Raw genomic sequence first — 17,318 nt, forward strand, 5'->3', positions numbered from 1 at the left:
ATTCATTGACTCTCTTTACACCCCAGATCTATTTTGTCTTGGTCTCTTTTTCAGAGTAATGTTATTATAGTTTTAACAATATGGAACAATTCAGATAGTATAGAGGTTTATAAAGTTAAACTTATCTCCTCTCCACCTGCAACCCCCTCCCCCACAGAAGTGAGTGATGTGCACTTCCTTTTCCTGATAAACTTCTCTGTTCTAGTATTGTCTCTTCCTCCCACCCCCATCAGACATAGTAACAAAGTGTGTTTCATCTTTCTGTTGTTCGTGGGGAAAAGCTCCTTCCTCTGGGCAGGAGGCGGGGGAGATGTCTTTGACTTTTAGGGTCTAGGACAGTGGCCTTTAGGCTTGCTTTGAATCAGCCCCTACCAGAGATTGTGATTTAGTAGGTCCAGAGTGCTGCTCAGGTGTCTTTATTTTATAAAAAGTTCCCATGATGATTCTGATGAGTCAACAGGGTTAAAAATCATTTATCTAGTGAGTAACAGAGCCATCATAAATTGTACCCGTGATGCTTCTTTGAGAATTATTTTTGGTAGGTTCTTTATGAGAGAATAATGAGCCTGTCAGCCTTAAGGAAACATGCCTGAACTTAGATGGTCTGTTTTGTTCCAGGAATTTCACAGAATTTTTACTTTAGGTTATTTTTAGCATTGGGGTTTTATCTCTAACTAAATACTCTGCCTAGAACTGCCATCTGAATCTAAGAAAGTGATCTCAGACTCTTGTTCAGAAATGATAAGAATAAGCAGTATAGAGGAAACTTGGCATGTGAGCTTTCTGTCATTTCACATTGAAAATGAGTGGGTGTACCAAAACTGACCAGTTAAATCTCCTGTGCCCAGCAGACTGTCCTTAGGGCTTGTTCAGTCAAGCTTTTTGTTACCAAGCTGCATGCCCCCCCCCACTGCCATTGTTGACTTCATTATAGTATGTTTGTCTAAGATGTGACTCGGAACTTCACATTGATCTCCATTCTTACGTTTTCAGATCGAAAACTTGCGGAAATCCATAAAAGCTATTTAAAGATGTAATAATCAGTTTTTCTAGGAAAATAAACCTGAGTAATCTTTCTCATATCATAAGTTATGTCAAACTTTATGTTTTCTCTTCTAGGTATTCTCATGGGAGCAGTAATAAAAATTATAGAGTTCAAAAAGTTGGCAAATTGGAAGGTAGGTTTGCCTGTTGATTTTTTTTTTTTGCTTGTTGATTTTTGAACATACTTACAATTTTTATTGATTATCTTTAATTTTAGTAACACTGATGGTTAGTTATGATGGCTTATCATTACATGACTATCAGTAAACTTTATATTGTCCCACTAATTTTTTAACATTCCGTTGGATTAGGGTTGATATCTTTACATCTGACTTTTTTTTTTAAGATTTTATTTATTCATGAGAGACACAGAGAGAGAGAGGCAGAGACATGGGCAGAGGGAGAAGCAGGCTCCATGCAGGGAGCCTGATGTGGGACTCCATCTCGGGACTCCAGGATCATGCCCTGAGCCGAAGGCAGATGCTCAACTGCTGAGCCACCCAGGCATCCCAACATCTGACTTTTTAAAAAAAGTTTGGGGATCCCTGGGTGGCTCGGTGGTTTAGCGCCTGCCTTTGGCCCAGGGTGTGATCCTGGAGCCCCGGGATCGAATCCCACATCAGGCTCCCGGCATGGAGCCTGCTTCTTCCCTCCGCCTGTGTCTCTGCCTCTCTCTCTTTGTATGTCTATCATGAATAAATAAATAAAATCTAAAAAAAAGAAAAAGCTTGAGTCTCACACTGCTTCAAGTTAATGTGGGAGCACCTGGTGTCATGTTTTGTTACTTAATTTCATTTGCATAATCTTAGACTCACCTGCTGCTGTCTGGGGAGGAAATCTTTAATTAGCATTAAATATCAATCAGTGGTTATTGTTGCCAGCTAACAATAAAACAGATTTGTCCAGCCCTGTAGAGCTTACAGAATGCTTTCTATACTGTAGCTCGTGTTGTCCTCATGTCAACCATGTGAGGTAAATTGACCACATATTATCATCACTGTGTTTTCATGAATGAAGAAAGTGACCACAGAGAGGTTGAGACATGTCCAACATCAAAGAGCCAGAAAGTGGCTGAGTTGAGCCTTATGGCCAGACCCTCTGGCCCTGTGTATTCTGTATTCTCTCCACTATACCATGTTGTGTGGGCATTCGTACCAGCGTGTTCACACAGAAGTCAGCATGTGAGTATCATCTTATGGTACAAGAACTAATTGAAACTCAAATTTCAACCTAAACTAGTGCATCCATGTTGAGTACAGAGCTTTAAAAAGTGTGTAGCAGGGAACCTGCTTCTCCCTTTCCCTCTGCCTGCTGCTCCCCCTGTTTGTGCTCTGTCTCTCTGTGTCAAGTCTTAAAAAAAAAAATCAAAATTAAAAACATATAAAAAAATTGTGTGGAGGGAAATAAGGTTAATTTCAAAACATTAAAGAATATTTTGTAGCAAAAATTTATCACATCCAAACCCCTCCTATTTTTTTTTTTTTCAAACCCCTCCTATTTTGATTCAGCTCCTAGATGCTAGGATTAATTTACCTATGAAACTATAGAGCATAAAATTTGCAAAACAAGCCACATAGACTGACTTAAAACATAATTTGAAACTGTTATAAATAATATTCAGGAAATATTGCATGTATTAAATGGATTCTCAAAATACACATTGAGCTCTTGCTATTATAGATCTCCCTCCAGCTGGGGAAGAGACTGAGCAGGCCCCACTGTACTTCAGTGGGGCCTGCCCAATCTCTGCCCTACTACAACTGGTTAATGTTAATCACTCTCACAGTGGCTAGTTTTAGGGCAGGGGACCGTAATCCTTTCTCTACTCCTACATACAGCCTGGTGTGTAGAGGGAACCTCCTAACACATTTTGTTTGAATTAAAATCAGTTGCTCAAAATTGGAATTGATTTTAAACAATTAGAAATTGTTTTATTTTAAAATATTGCCAATCTATATAAAATGCTGGAAATTTCACATAAAAACCTGAATTTCTAGCTTCCCTTGAAGAAGCAGAAACTCTTAACATCAGGCCCACATGCCGCCCTGCAGAGATCCAGCAGTTGCTCCCTGGGGAATGTTGTGTGGCCTGGGGAACCACTTGAGTTGGTGACCCCTGTTCTGAGTAGTGGGGACAGGGGGAAGGAGGGGAGATTGTCCTCCATTTTCAGTTTTATATGCATCAATTTTGTTGAATTTATTTTTCAATGGATGTTAAATAATAGTATATTTAATAGCCCAGGCAAGTAAACCACAGTTGGGTGGTGAATGTAACGAAGTGCCCAAAGAGCCATCCAATTTGGGCTTGACCTCAGAGAAGGGGGAGGTTTCTAGGCCAGGACATTTGGGCCAGGCTTCCTGGAGGAACAGGTGTTTGTGGAAAGCCGAAGCAGGAAGCAGGACACCTGTTTGGAAACCGAATGCTGCAGGAAGCAGGGGGAGATAAGAAAAAACAAGGAGTTTGGTGTTCTCTCCGCGCAGTTCTATTGCCAGACTGTCTGTCTGGGCCTGCCTTCCACCTGTATTGTCATATACTTAAATATTTATTTCTTGAAAGCAACTTGGTTTTTACATATATATTTATATATATTGTAGCAGATTGTTGTAAAGGCTTTTGTTGTGGTGAAGTATATTTAACATAAAATATATCATTTTAGCTATTTTTAGGTATATGTTTCAGTAGCTGAATACATTCACAATGTTGTATAATCATCACATTATCTATTTCCAGAAGTGTTTTATCATCCCAGACAGAAACTCTACCTGGTAAAAAACTCCCTAGTCCCCCCCGCCCACAGTCTATTCTGCTCTTTCTTTTTTTCTTTTTTTGTTTAGTATTTTCTGTTTTTTTAGGAACCCTCTATTCTACTTTCTATCTTTATGAATTTACGTACTTTAGGTACCTTATGTACGTGGAATCATACAACATTTGTCCTTTTGTGTTTGGTTTATTTTACTTAAAGTGATGTTTTTAGGGTTCATTCATACTGTAGCATGTGTCAGAATTTCCTTCCTTTTTGTGGCTGAATAATACTCTTTTGTAGGTATACACCACACTTTGTTTATCCATTCATCTGTTGATGGGCTGCTGGGTTGTTCTTACCTTTTGGCTATTGTGGATAATGCTCCTGTGAACACTGGTATACTATATACATTTATTTTAAAGGAGACACTATAGTACCAGGTTATAATACTGTGGGAAACCAGTATTGTTTTTATAAATAAATATGATAAAAACAAAGTAATACAGATGCCTGCTGAAGCCTCTGAGGTCAAGCCTGCTCTGTTAAATAAAAGGGCGATCAGCATATTGGAGAGAGGCTTTACACGCCCTAACTCCAACCTGTGGTGTCTGAGTTCATTGGGACTGGAAAAGAATCAAAAGAGGTTTTTTCAGTCTGACAGGTCTGTGGTATTTGACATACACTGCTCAGGTACCATCTAAAATTACCTCATATCATTTTGGGGAAGATGTTGCCACAAGAACCTGGGATCTTTCTGTAACACTGTTCATTGTAAGGTAGGATGTGTATTTCCTGTGGCTGGTGTAGCAAAACTGGGGGGCTTAAGACCACAGAGATTATTCTTCCATAGTTCTGGGGACCGGAAATCTGAAATCAAGGTGTTGGCAGAGCTGTGTTCCCTCTGGGGAGCAAATCCAGGCTCAGTGATTGGCTTTTGCCGCTTCTGATGGTCCCAAGTGTTCCTTGGCTGTGGCAGCATAACCTGTTTCTCATCCCTGTCTTCACATGTCCTCCTCCTCTGTGTCTGTGTGTCCTTTCCTATCTCTTGTAAGGACACTGTCATTGGGTTTTGGGCCCACTCTAATCCAGTCTGATCTCCTTTGGACTCTTCCCTTAATTACATCTGCAAAGACCCTATTTTCAAAGAAGGTCACATTCTGGGGTTCCAAGTGGACATGAATTAAGCCTGTAAAACCCGTGCAACCCACTGCAGGTGGGTTCTCTTTTTTTCCCCGGGGCCAAGGTAGAAGGTCAGTTTCTGAAACTCCAAAAGAATCTATATGGCGGTCCCACCGCACATATATCCTGAGAATAGGTTGCCCCACAAAACACAGAAATCGGCCCATTTCTTTTCACATGGTCCCAGTCTGAGTCATGAGCTTGTTGCACAGGCAGTTATTTTAAGACTTAATAAGGCATTTTCAGAAGTCATTTGCTTTCTATTTTGAGCCTTTGAATGTTATTTTCGTCTTTATGGTAACAGCTGTACATTTGTAAGAATACACTTAGCCATTCTTTTAAACAGGGATTTGGACAAGAAATCTGACTGTGGCATGAAAACTCTCATGTGAAAGGGGGCCTAATTTTACAATTAAGTATAGTAAGTAGACTTTATATTACGTGTGGTCATTTTGGATTTGAGGACCAATACGAATTTTTCCCCCAATACACCAACAATTAGAGATACTAATATAGAAAATGGAATTATCATTTCATTCCTCCAAAGATGGCCATATTCTAGAAATACCTTTCCTAATGGTACTTAATATTTGAATCTGAAGTATGGCAAGGGTCTTGCTTTATAGCTGTGTCCCCAGTAACAAGGGCATCAGGTGGAAACTGTTCTGTCATAGTCCCAGATTTAGGAAAATCTCTGTCACGGTTGTCTGTGACAGGCAGAGAAAAGGCTGGGTTGTTTTAAACACAGAGTTTACTCTTTCTTCAAGTGGATTGTTTTAGGGCCTTAACCGTTACCTTTTTTCCAGAGGATTTCGATTTGTGGACTTATTTTTTAAAGTGTTCTATTTTAATTGAAATGTTTTCTGTATTAAAATTAACTTTCTTTCCTTAGTAAAGAATGAAAAGCAGGGGAGCCTGGATGGCTCAATAGGTTAAGCATCTGCCTCTTGATTTTGCCTTAGGTCATGATCTCAGGGTCATGAGATCATGCCCCACATTGGGTTCAGTGCTGGGCGTGGAGCCTGCTTCAGATTCTCTTTCTCCCTCTCCCTCTGCTCCTTCCCCCTCTTTCTGTAAAAATTTTTTAAAAGAATGGAAAGCATATACTGTGTGTTTAGAAGCAGTTCATCCTGTGGGTTCTCTTGCTGGTCACCTCTTAAAATCACTTGTCCTGTATTTCTTTCTTTCTTTCTTTCTTTCTTTCTTTCTTTCTTTCTTTCTTTCTTTCTTTCTTTCTTTCTTTCTTTCTTTTTCTTTCTTAATTTCTTTCTTTCTTTCTTTCTTTCTTTCTTTCTTTCTTTCTTCCTTCCTTCCTTCCTTCCTTCCTTCCTTCCTTCCTTCCTTCCTTCCTTCCTTCCTTCCTTTCTTTCTTTCTTTCTTTCTTTCTTTCTTTCTTTCTTTCTTTCTTTCTTTCCTTTTTTTAAGATTTTGTTTATTTATTCATGAGGGGGAGAGAGAGAGAGAGAGAGGGGCAAAGACACAGGCAGGGGGAGAAGCAGGCCCCATGCAGGGAGCCCGACATGGAACTCTATCCCGGGACCCCAGGATCACACCCTGGGCTGAAGGCTGGTGCTAAAACATTGAGCCACCCAGGGATCCCCCTGTCCTGCATTTCTTAATGCAGGTTTTGTTGTGTTTTTGGTTTCTTCTGCCTGGTTTTATCATCAGGTACTCTTTTAAACATTGCATGCTTCCACTGGGCCTAAGAGAACAATTATTTTGGCTCTTTACTGATGGATTTATTTTGTAACTATACAAATTCTATGCTTCTGAAAATACCCATTTTATATTTACAGGAAGAAGAAATGTTTCGTCCAAATATGTTTTTCCTCCTCTTGCTTCCTCCTATTATATTTGAGTCAGGATATTCATTACACAAGGTAAGACTCAGGCATGCATTGGTCCTTTAGGACCAGTCTAGGTAGCTGCCATGTTAGTAAGGCAAGCTCTTTAAAAGGCTGGTTTTGACCTAGCTGCAGTGGCTCAGCATGAACACCCTGGGGTACATGGTAGAAGCTGGACTGCACTGCCTGACATAGGGAGAAGAGCAGACAATATATATATGGTGAGTTGCTCTCATGGCTTCAGGCAGTGTGGCTTATTAATTAGCATTTTCCATAAAGGATTACTTTGCCTAGGAAGTGATCACCAAAGTGGTTTTATGTGGTGTACAGACGATACATTGACTCCTCTTGTTGGACAGAGACTGTCCTGGGACAACAGAGACATGTGCCTCAGGCCTTTTGATTCTTTCAGCTTGCAGTGTGGGGTCCCTCTGCCTCCTTCATTGTATCCTCTCTCAGTGTCCTGCCCTGGGCCTCAGCTCCCTGCTGATAGCCCCTCACTCCCAGTCTCCTTCTGGCCCATTACCTAGTCCCACAGTTCCCCTGCCCATCCTTGGCTCCTTGGCCTGGGCAGCAGCCTCTCTGGCCTCTGCCCGCTTCCCTGCTTTGCCCCAGCATTTCTAGTGTCTGTCCTCTGGCTTCCAATGGGACCCTTTCTGCCTGGGCCAGAGCTTCTAACTTTTAAGCTGATTTGTATTGTATATATGTGTAGGGGGGAAGGAAAGGGGGTGTTTGGGATGTTGTTTTTTGGCCTATGAGTTTTCCTTAAATATATTTAGTTTTAAAAATAAAAGGGTATTCAACTTGAAATGTTAGTAATACATCAGTTATTTTGTGAATGTGATTAAAAATTGTGAAGGCTGGAAGGTTTGGCCTAGCCTTGAAGAAAACAGAGCCTGGACTTTCAGAGAGATGTAGGTCTAATCACGCGCTGCCCCCTACAGGTGTCTTCTGAGTAAAGTCAAAATTAAAAACAAAATGAAAAAACCCCTAAAATTCTACTTCTCAGGTTGTTTGAAGGTTTGCACTAGATGAAGGAATGTTTGCAAAGCGTCACCCATCACAATAAATGATTGGTGAGGGTGCTTGTTATTAACATTATCTATTATTAATATAATCAGTGTTGTTTTTAATAGCTTATTAAACTCAAGAGTTAAATTTGTCATGAGAGTTTTAGTTAAAACATATTAATTAAATCTTTAATTTTCCACCTGGATTCTAAAGCATAAAATGTACAGTCCAAATTCTAAAATGTTCAGTCAGGATTCAGTTTAAACTGTTATTGTGTAGCTATTCAAAGAAAAAGTAAAAAGGAAGCTTAATGTAAAAAAAAAAAAAAAATTCCCAAGACTTATAAACTATTACTGACCTTGGATAATTTAAAAAGAAATGAGTAAGAAGGAATTAAAAAGTCAACGTCTTTCATTTTTTCATTTTATAAACAAATCTTAACTATAAGCAGATTATGAAAATATTTCAAAACAATGTTGAGGTGATTGATTTGGATTTTACTTAAAAGCTGACCCTTTGATTACTGTATTAGAGCATATAAAATTTTTATTTTCTAATTTTTTGGAAGGGAGATAAATTTGTTCTAAAATTTAGGGAAAATAGTAGTTTCTTAGAAAAAGAAAGATGGCTTTCCAGCAGAAAATGTGACAATTATGAGAAAGGGATTAATGTGACTTAGCAATGTGAATTCAAGAGATTTCTGTTCACTTCCTGCCCTCCCCAAAGAAGATAGGAAATTGACTCTGGATGTCCTTGATATTGTTGTATTTGTTTTGTTTTGTTTTGTTTTTTTAAGATTTATTTATTTATTCATGAGAAACACACACAGAGAGAGAGGCAGAGACACAGGCAGAGGGAGAAGCAGGCTCCATGCAAGGAGCTTGATGTGGGACTCGATCCCGGGTCTCCAGGATCACACCCTGGGCTGCAGGCGGCACTAAACCGCTGCGCTACCAGGGCTGCCCTTGTTGTATTTGTTGATGTAAATTTGGACTTGGAATAAAAATTTCAGTAAGATTACCATCAATTAATATGCATTAGACAGGTGGCTATTGGTTCTTTAAAATTATTAATATCACATAAAGAATAGGCCATTAGTTATCTGAAAGAGAAACATAAATTTACATTATGTAGGAAAGGGAAGTTCTTGAATAGTAACTTGAATTTGGGTAAAATTTCCATATCCAGATTAATATTAAGCAACTACATAAATTATATCAGCATTAGATTCCTATAAACAGATCAAGACTTAATTTAATCTATTTTAACAACAAAATAAATCAGCTCCTTGCAAAGAAAAACTCAGAGGAAAGCCTTTAGTTTAGAAAAAAACAAATCATTGTGTTTGCCCTAGTTATTTTAAGGTTCTTTGTGTATGGTAGATTGATATACCAAACAAAGTAATTGAATGTCAGATCATGGGTGGCCAAATCAGATTGCAATGAATGAAGCAAAGCAGCTTCCTGAAGGAGATGGGCTTGGTGGGGCCGCCAGTATTAAACTGGGGCATACTTTTGAAGTGAGCTTCAAAATACCACTTCCGGGCAGCCCCAGTGGCTCAGTGGTGGCTCAGCGGTTTAGCGCCGCTTTCAGCCCAGGGCGTGATCCTGGAGACCTGGGATCGAGGCCCACACCGGGCTCCCTGCATGGAGCCTGCTTCTCCCTCTGCCTGTGTCTTTGCCCCTCTCTCTCTCTCTCTCTCTCCGTGTCTCTCATGAATAAATAATTAAATAAAATCTTAAAAAAAAAACAAAAAAACAAAATAGCACTTCCCTGGCATACCTGACCAGCTCAATCAGAAGAGCGTCCAACTCTTGGTTTCGGCTTCAGTCATGATCTTGGAGCAGTGGTTCAAGCTCCATATCTGGCTCTGTGTTCAGTGCAGTCTGCTTGAGATTCTCTCTCCCACTCCCTCTGGCCACCCCCACCCCCACCCCCTGCTGGCTCATGCACACATGGTCTCTCTCCAAAGTAAATAAATCTTTAAAAAAATAGATAAAATAGCAGTTCCTGGGGGTGTCTGGCCCAGTTGGTAAAGCATGTGACTCTTAATCTCGGTTTGAGTCATGAGTTTGAGCCCCATGTTGGGTATAGAGATTACTAAAAGTAAACTTAAAAAATAAGTAAAATAAAATAGCAGTTCCTGTTGTCTCTGGTGTGTTAGTTAAGCAAAAAGATGAGATTCCTTGTCTGTGCCCACAGTCAAGTTTTAGGGATCCTTGGTATTGTTCCTAAGTGGAGCCCACAGGATTCTAATAAGTAGCTTTTAGAAATTTTTTTATGGAAATTACCATGGTAGTAGGACTCAAATATTTTTTTCTTAAATGTTATGAGGTATAGATGGAAATATATTTTATCTGTCATATTTGAAGAAGATACTGAGAGTATAATAGAATTATTATTTTTTTAAAGATTTTATTTATTTATTTATTTGAGAGAGAAAATGAGTGAGGAGAGGGACTGGGGGGAAGGAGAAGCAGATTCCCCACTGAGCAGGAAGCCCTGTATGAGATTTGATCCCAGGACCCTGGGATCATGACCTGAGCTAAAGGGAGACACTTAATCGACTGAGCCACCCAGGAGCCCCTAGAGTAAAATAAGATTATTTGAAAGTCCTGGACAGCAAACAGGATTTTCTAATCACGTAATCTATTATCTTGACATGCTTTATAATAACGCATCTTTTCTGGGGCACCTGGCTGGCTCTAGTCAGTGGAGCATGTGACTCTTGATCTCAGGGTTAAGACCATGTTGGGTATAGAGATTACCTAAAATCTTTTTTAAGAAGTATGCACCTTCTTAAAATTAATTAAAAAATTATAATTGTATAAGCTTTGGACTTTGATCAGACATGAAATATGAAAGGTTAATTCCTTCCTTCCTATTCATTGGGCATCTTCCATCTGACAGGTATTATACCAGTAACTATGTTGTGTAAAAGCAGATGTGGTCATTCCCCCCACCCCCCCACCTCCACTGAGCCTATATAGTTTAGTGGGAAAGACAGACATTAGTCAAATAGTTCTATAAATGAATGCAAGATTTCAGCCATGTCGTGTGTTACCAGGAGAGGGTGATTGTTCACTGAGAGCATAGAATAGAATCTGACCTGGGTGAGGGATCAGAGCAGGCTTCCCTCAGGAAGAGCCAGACTGCCCTAAGACCTTAGGATGATTTAAGTTCACTGAGCAAGGAGGAAGAAAGAGTGGCCCAAGCCCAGGGAGCATGACATGTTCCAAGAACCAAAAGCTACCAGTGTGACTAGAACCCAGAGAACAAAGGGGAAATTAGAGGGCTTCATAGGGGTAGAACCATCTAGGCTTTGGTTGGATTTTAGCTGCATTCCAAGTGGCAGAGAGTGAAGATAGCAATAGCACAATCAGGTTTGGCTTTTCCAAAGATCATTCTGGAAGGCCTTGAAGAGTAAAGGGCAAGGGGCCAGCACTGGTTGAGATTGTTGATGCTATTGCAGCGGTCCAGGGGAGAGGCATTATCAGCTTGCACAAGGGTTGTAGTGATGTGAGTGACGTGGAGAAGGTGACACCACACAGCACCTGGCTCTGCATTAGATGGGGGGCGAGGGAAGACTCCCAGGTTACCAGCTTGCCAAACCAGGTGGGTGGTCTTTTGCAGAGAATCAGACGTGTACAGAGGGCCAGGGGAGGGGTGTATGCCTTCATTGACTGGACCAGCTTCCCTAAGCAGTCCTCTTATTTCTACTCTTTCCAACAGGGTAACTTCTTTCAAAATATTGGTTCCATCACCCTGTTTGCTGTCTTCGGTACGGCAATTTCCGCTTTTGTAGTAGGTGGAGGAATTTATTTTCTGGGTCAGGTAAGAAAAACATCTTTGAAAAATTCTGAAAAACTTATATTCTTTGAGCTAGTACAGGGAGGTGGGGTAGGAACATCTTGTGGGGCCGGGTTTCACGTTCAAGGTTAAATGCTGTCCTGGAAGGAAAGCCAAACTCCTACGAGGCACAATAAAGGCATGCTGAAATTGTTTCTAAGTGTCCTCGAAGAGCATTGGTGTCTGGAATTGAGTGAATCTTCTCCATAATCCCCAAAAGTTTTTTTTATCTTATTTGCAAACCATTAATTTCTTAAGACAGAATACTAAAACTAAAGTAGAATATATACCATCAAGGTCTTCAGATTATAGGTCTTCAGTTGTGTTATCAAGTAGACTGAATCAGGATTAAATACTGTTTCTTAACAAAAATTTGTGTTTTTAAAATCACACTTGATTCTGAATATGTTCACTCAATTCTAAGTTGTCCACCCATAGAATTATATACTCTGGATTTTCCACCATTGCTAAACCAATTCCCAGTGTCATCAGTTGGACACTCTGTACTTCAAATACAAATTAATTTGAATTAATTTAAACCAAATCTACCCAGAAAGGTAAAATCTGTAGTTTTGCATTCTGCATGCCTATGCACGTCAGAGTTCTTTTCCTTTATGGTCACTTGCAGCAAGTTTGCCTGCCCCGGTTCTGTAAACTAAAAGCTTAAGGCTCAGGCAACTGGGTGACTGGCAGGCTTCTTGTGTGTGTGTCAGATATGTTTGCTTCTGTGGGTAGCTATTGGCCAAAGCCCACTGCATCTGATTGTCCCCTATACTGCTGCCTCAGTAGCACCAGAAATAAATCTGTCTGTCATGCAGCCTTCTTCATTGCTTCTAGCTTCTAGCATCAAATGGGAATAAACTTAAGAAAACTATACTTAATTTGGCTTGAAAAATGTAGTATTCTTTTCCGTACTTTTGTTGTATAATGGTTGAATGCATGCTTAAACTAAAACTTTGGAGTTTTCTTTATTTTTCAAGTGGTTTGGGGACTGAAGATTAATGTCCTTATTAGTTTCTAATAAAGCACTAATGGACATTTTAATCTTCTTGGCTGTTCTCCAGGGGGTTTTTTTTGTGTCTGTGTGTTTGTGTGTTTTATTTTACAGGCTGATGTAATCTCTAAACTCAACATGACAGACAGGTAAATCTTTCATACTGTCACACCCGTGTGACTGCTTTTCAGACTGGGGATAGTTTTCTCCACATTGATTCCTGGGTGTGGTATTTCTCTATTCAGTCTCTCTTTTTGTTTTGCTGGTGATTTCTGCCAAAGTAACTTGTGGCTCTGAAATGAATCAAAACTATATTGTGGAATTTTGAAGATCTCTAGTCAGAGCATTGCTGATGGAAATAATTGATTTAATTTAAGCTTTGCAGAGGATAACTCTGGTCAGTTAATTTCAACACCGCACAGTGCATCTTTTATTATCCAGAATCATCTTCAACTAATTTCTGAATGTTTTCAGTGGCCACAATGAAAAGTTGTCCTCTTGATAGATGAAGGATAGGGTGGGGAGTGAGGGGTATCTTTTTTCTGGGATTCCCGCCAAGCCAGGCATGGGGCAGGGTGGGGGAAATAGGCAGGGCCAAGGGCTCTACTATGGCTCCATTGAGAGCTGTTGTCTCAAAGTGCAGCCCAGGAATTTCCAGAATCAACTTAGCAAGAAACAGCCTAGGCCACTGTCTCGTGGATAGTACCAGATCTAGTGCTAAAAAAGTACACAAGCAGAGTGAGGCCTGGTTTCCCCTCTGAGAAGTCCAGTGTGTGTATGGCCTTGGTCTGTGTTTTTGCACCATCGGCACTTGCTCCTGGAGTATGGCTGGGGGCAGAAAGCAGGGCTGAGTTCTCAGTCCCGGATCTCTCCCGTCAAGCTGGCTGGAGCTTTCAGCCTTCAGTAACTTGGGGACTAGGTTTCATGGGAAATGTGCCTCTGCTAACAGTCAGTCCAATCCCATCTTTCTACCGGGAACATAAATTTTGGAGTTTTTGTTGTTATAAGATAGTCCTGATATATAAACAAGTAGCAAAAGTCACATTCCTATTCCATAAGGAGCTGGAAGTATAAAGCAGAACCAAGGCCCTGCATTTTGTAAGTATTTTGCAAGTGAGAAGAAATGCCCCTACCAGTCATGTAAAGGAAATGTCACAGTATTCTGTCCTTCAGCCTGTTCTGGGGCAACCGGTTAGAGATCCAAAAACTGCTTGATAAATTCTTATGCAATTGAATTGAACCAATGTTTATTGGGACATTCAGGTAGAGAAAAGAATTGTCCCTTAGAAAAGCAGAATAAGAGCCAGGTAGGGTTTTTCTTCTCCATGTGGAGATACTCTCTTTCCTGTTAGAAAGTGACTGCCCCCCAGATAGGGGATACTCTGGGAAAAATTAGCTAGCAGTCACAAACCCACACAGCCATGGGGCCTGGCCGAGTGCTTACCAGAGGGACCTGCCACTGTGCGTCTAGGGGTGGCCACAGTGGTGACCCTAACAGTGCACCCTGTTTGAAGGGGACAGCCACTTCTCAGCTCTACCTAGTAATCACCATGTGAGAAAATGATCCCCAAATTACTAAATATTAAAAAAAAATTTTTTTTCACAAGAAGCCAGATTTCCAGATTTTATAGTGAATTTTCTAGTTTTTAAATGTTGACAACTTAGTCAATTTTTCAAAATGCCATCTAAGTCAAACATAATACCCACAGACTTCTGCACAATAGAAAACATAAAAATAACTGTTGCATGTAATATTTTATTGTAGCATTTAAGATTTAATTTATTTATTTGAGAGAGAGAGAGAGAGCACAGAGGGAGAGGGAGAAGCAGACTCCCCGCTGAGCAGGGAGTCTGAAGTGGGGCTCGATCCTAGGACCCTGAGATTATGACCTGAGCTGAAGGCAGATGCTTTACCCACTCAGGTGCCCCAGGAACACATTTTAAGTTGGACTTTTAGCTCCTGGCCTTTCAAGGACCAGCCATGACAGTGAGGAGGAGAGCAGCTGATGGCACAATGACATGACTCCTGAGACTCCGACCTCAAAGAGTTGGGTCATTCATACTTGAGACGTGTCATGCTCACTGCCCAGAGGGCTCTGTCCCGATATAGATCCCCCCCCCCCACCCAAGCTAAATGCGTTCTATGACTTGTGCAAAGCATTTCTGCCCAACTTTTTATTATGAAAATTTCAAACGTAGAGGAAAGGCAAAGCATACACCCGTGGACACCCAAATGACCACCTCCTGGACTGCAATTACTGTCTCACTGCATTTGCTTTAACCCAGATCTTTCCATCCGCCTATCTCACTGTCCATTCATCAGTTTCTGCTGGTTCCTGCTCTGGTTTCAGTTCAGGTTGCTACAGGGACTGTGACAAAGGATGGCACTGGGCCTCTCTTAGTACAACTGAAACCCAACACAACTAGTTTTTGTGTGTGGGGGAAAGGGTTGTTGGCTCAGAGAACTGAAGTGTCCTGGAATGATGGCTTCCAGCATGACGGCACCCTGGGGTCCATGCCATCCAGGGATCTCTCCTCCCATCATGTCTCTGTGCACTCTTCCAACCAGCTTCATCCTTGGTCCCACTTGTCCCACGTGGTAGCGCTGATGGCTCTGGGCTCATGTTGCCCCCACTCTAGCCAGCTCTGCCCGAGGGCCAACCTGATTCCCAATGACCTGGTGGAATGCCCGGTGGTGGCCCTCTTGGACCAAAGTAGGGTCCCCTGCCTGCTCCTAGAGCCCCATGCAACTCTGTGCGGGGAGGGGAGGCTCCCCAAAGGAAAATTGGGGTGCTGTTACCAAAACCAGGGGTGTGGATGCAGAGCAGAGAACCGTGGCTGTCTGCTCAGCCGCACTGTCCCCCGGAATGGAGGGAAGGGCCAGTGGAGCCACACCCCCCAACGCACAGGCCATCAAAGGCTCCCAGGTTCCCCCTCCCTCGCCTTTGTCTTTGGGGCATTCAGAATATGCTTTTTAGACCTTCTTTTCCCTTAAGGCCCTTGGTGTTTTGCCCCAAGTGAGGAGAGTGGGAATTAAAGACAAGGAGAAGAGACAAGCTCCATGTCGAGAATGCAGCAGGAGGGCCTCAAAGTCGGCTGCCAGTGGAACAGGGCCCCCCAGGTTGGCAGTCATCTGGTGGTGTTACCTTTCCTCCTCCCCCTCGCCTTCCTCCTTCCCCCCCCTCCTGCCTGCCTTCCACAAATATCTCTAGGCCATACTCAGTACAGATCCTGGGACTCACTCCCTGGGCACTCACAGTGAGGGCGAGAGGCAGGTGACATGTGACAACCTCTGTGAGGACGGGGCAAGTGTGGAACTGAGCTCTGAACTGAGACTTGAGACTGTCTTTCGGGCTCTGCTCCTCAACTTGGGATCCAGAGGCTGTCCTTGAGGTAAGCGGGCTATCCTGCACGAGTTCACATTAATCAAACACAGGGAGCTGCCAGATTATTGACTTATAGAGCAAACTGTAGCTGGCCAAGGCAACTAGGCCTCTCCTCCCACTGGCTCTGCTCTGCCTGAGCCCAGACTCACGTGATTGCGCAGGGCTGCTGGGGAAGCTACAGTGGGCAGAGCCTGCCGCCTGTTCCGGGTGAGTTGCTCCCCCTTCCCAAGCGTGGTGAGAGGGCAGGAAACAGAGGTGGCTAGTCTCTGGCTTCCTTCTCTACCCAGGTCTGCCCCCTTGGGGGTCCCTGTTTTGTTGTGGAAGGGGGCAGACCTCATCTGTCTGCTGAGCTAGAAAGAAAGCAGTGCTAGGCATGTTGTTTGAGGGGATTGGAAGGCACACAAGAACTCTTCGGGGTAAAAAGACAAACAGGTGGAGTGAATAGATCTTCCAGGCTCCTGAGGTGGCCCATGAGGCCCTGCCTCGCCTGCCAGCTTCTGACATCTCCTGCCACTCACCCTCAGGAGCTGCTGCCATGCTTACCTTTCTATTTCTCAGGCCATCAAGCTTACTCCCACCTCAGAAGCAGCTTACTGCTGTCTCTGTCCCCAGATCCTGGCTTGCCATCTGCTTCTTGTCTCGTAGATGCTTGTTTAAATAAGTGTCATCTCTTCAGAGAGGCCTTTTCTGACCAGCCACTCTTAAGTGGCCTGTCCCCCTGCCCCCGCCAGGTCACTCTGATCTTCCATGTAACACTTGCTATTTTCCAAATTGGCCTTGGTCTCTGGGTGCTGTTGTATCCAGTGTAGCAGTCAGGAGTACGGACTCTGAGCCAGACGGCCTGGGTTTGGATCCTGGCTCTGCCACTTCTTAACTGCTGTCTGACCCCGAACAAGTTACTTAACCTCATTGCCCCTCAGTTTTCTCTTATGTAATCAGGGTGGTAATAGTACCACCCCACATGGGAGTGGTGAGCTCTGTGGAGTAGTGAGTGCTCAGAACAGTGCTTGGGACATAAATGTTAGCTGTCATTATTGGCCTCGGTGCCTGAAACATTTCAGGCAATTAATACCTCTTTGTTGGAGAGAATGACACCTTCCTGGGCACCATTAGGGGGCGCTGCTGGCCTGGGGGGGGCAGCGCTGGCATTGGTGTCTACAGTCCATCCCCTTGAAGGACGCCAGAGTTGCTGCTGACTATTGACTATGTTGCAAATCTAAGTGGCAGGTATGATCAGTCACAGGTGGCACTCTGGTGGCAAGGGGAAA

The 17,318-nt window shown here is 42.5% G+C and overlaps 1 protein-coding gene across 3 annotated transcripts in view; it reads left to right on the forward strand.

Annotated features, from left to right (window-relative positions):
- SLC9A8 (solute carrier family 9 member A8) overlaps window positions 1-17,318 on the forward strand; it is a 70,823-nt gene that overhangs the window by 22,437 nt on the left and 31,068 nt on the right. For all 3 annotated transcript variants that reach the window (XR_004808966.2, XM_035705779.2, XM_035705780.2), the window contains 4 exons: window positions 1,120-1,178; window positions 6,763-6,846; window positions 11,554-11,655; window positions 12,779-12,813. Coding sequence is in view for 2 of the 3 variants with exons in the window: in XM_035705779.2 (XP_035561672.1) it covers window positions 1,120-1,178; window positions 6,763-6,846; window positions 11,554-11,655; window positions 12,779-12,813 (280 nt within the window). In the remaining variant the exon portion in view is untranslated. The remainder of the gene's footprint in view (window positions 1-1,119; window positions 1,179-6,762; window positions 6,847-11,553; window positions 11,656-12,778; window positions 12,814-17,318) is intronic.

The sequence above is a fragment of the Canis lupus genome, chromosome 24 (genome assembly GCF_003254725.2).
Source record: "Canis lupus dingo isolate Sandy chromosome 24, ASM325472v2, whole genome shotgun sequence".
Taxonomy (NCBI): Eukaryota; Metazoa; Chordata; class Mammalia; order Carnivora; family Canidae; genus Canis; species Canis lupus.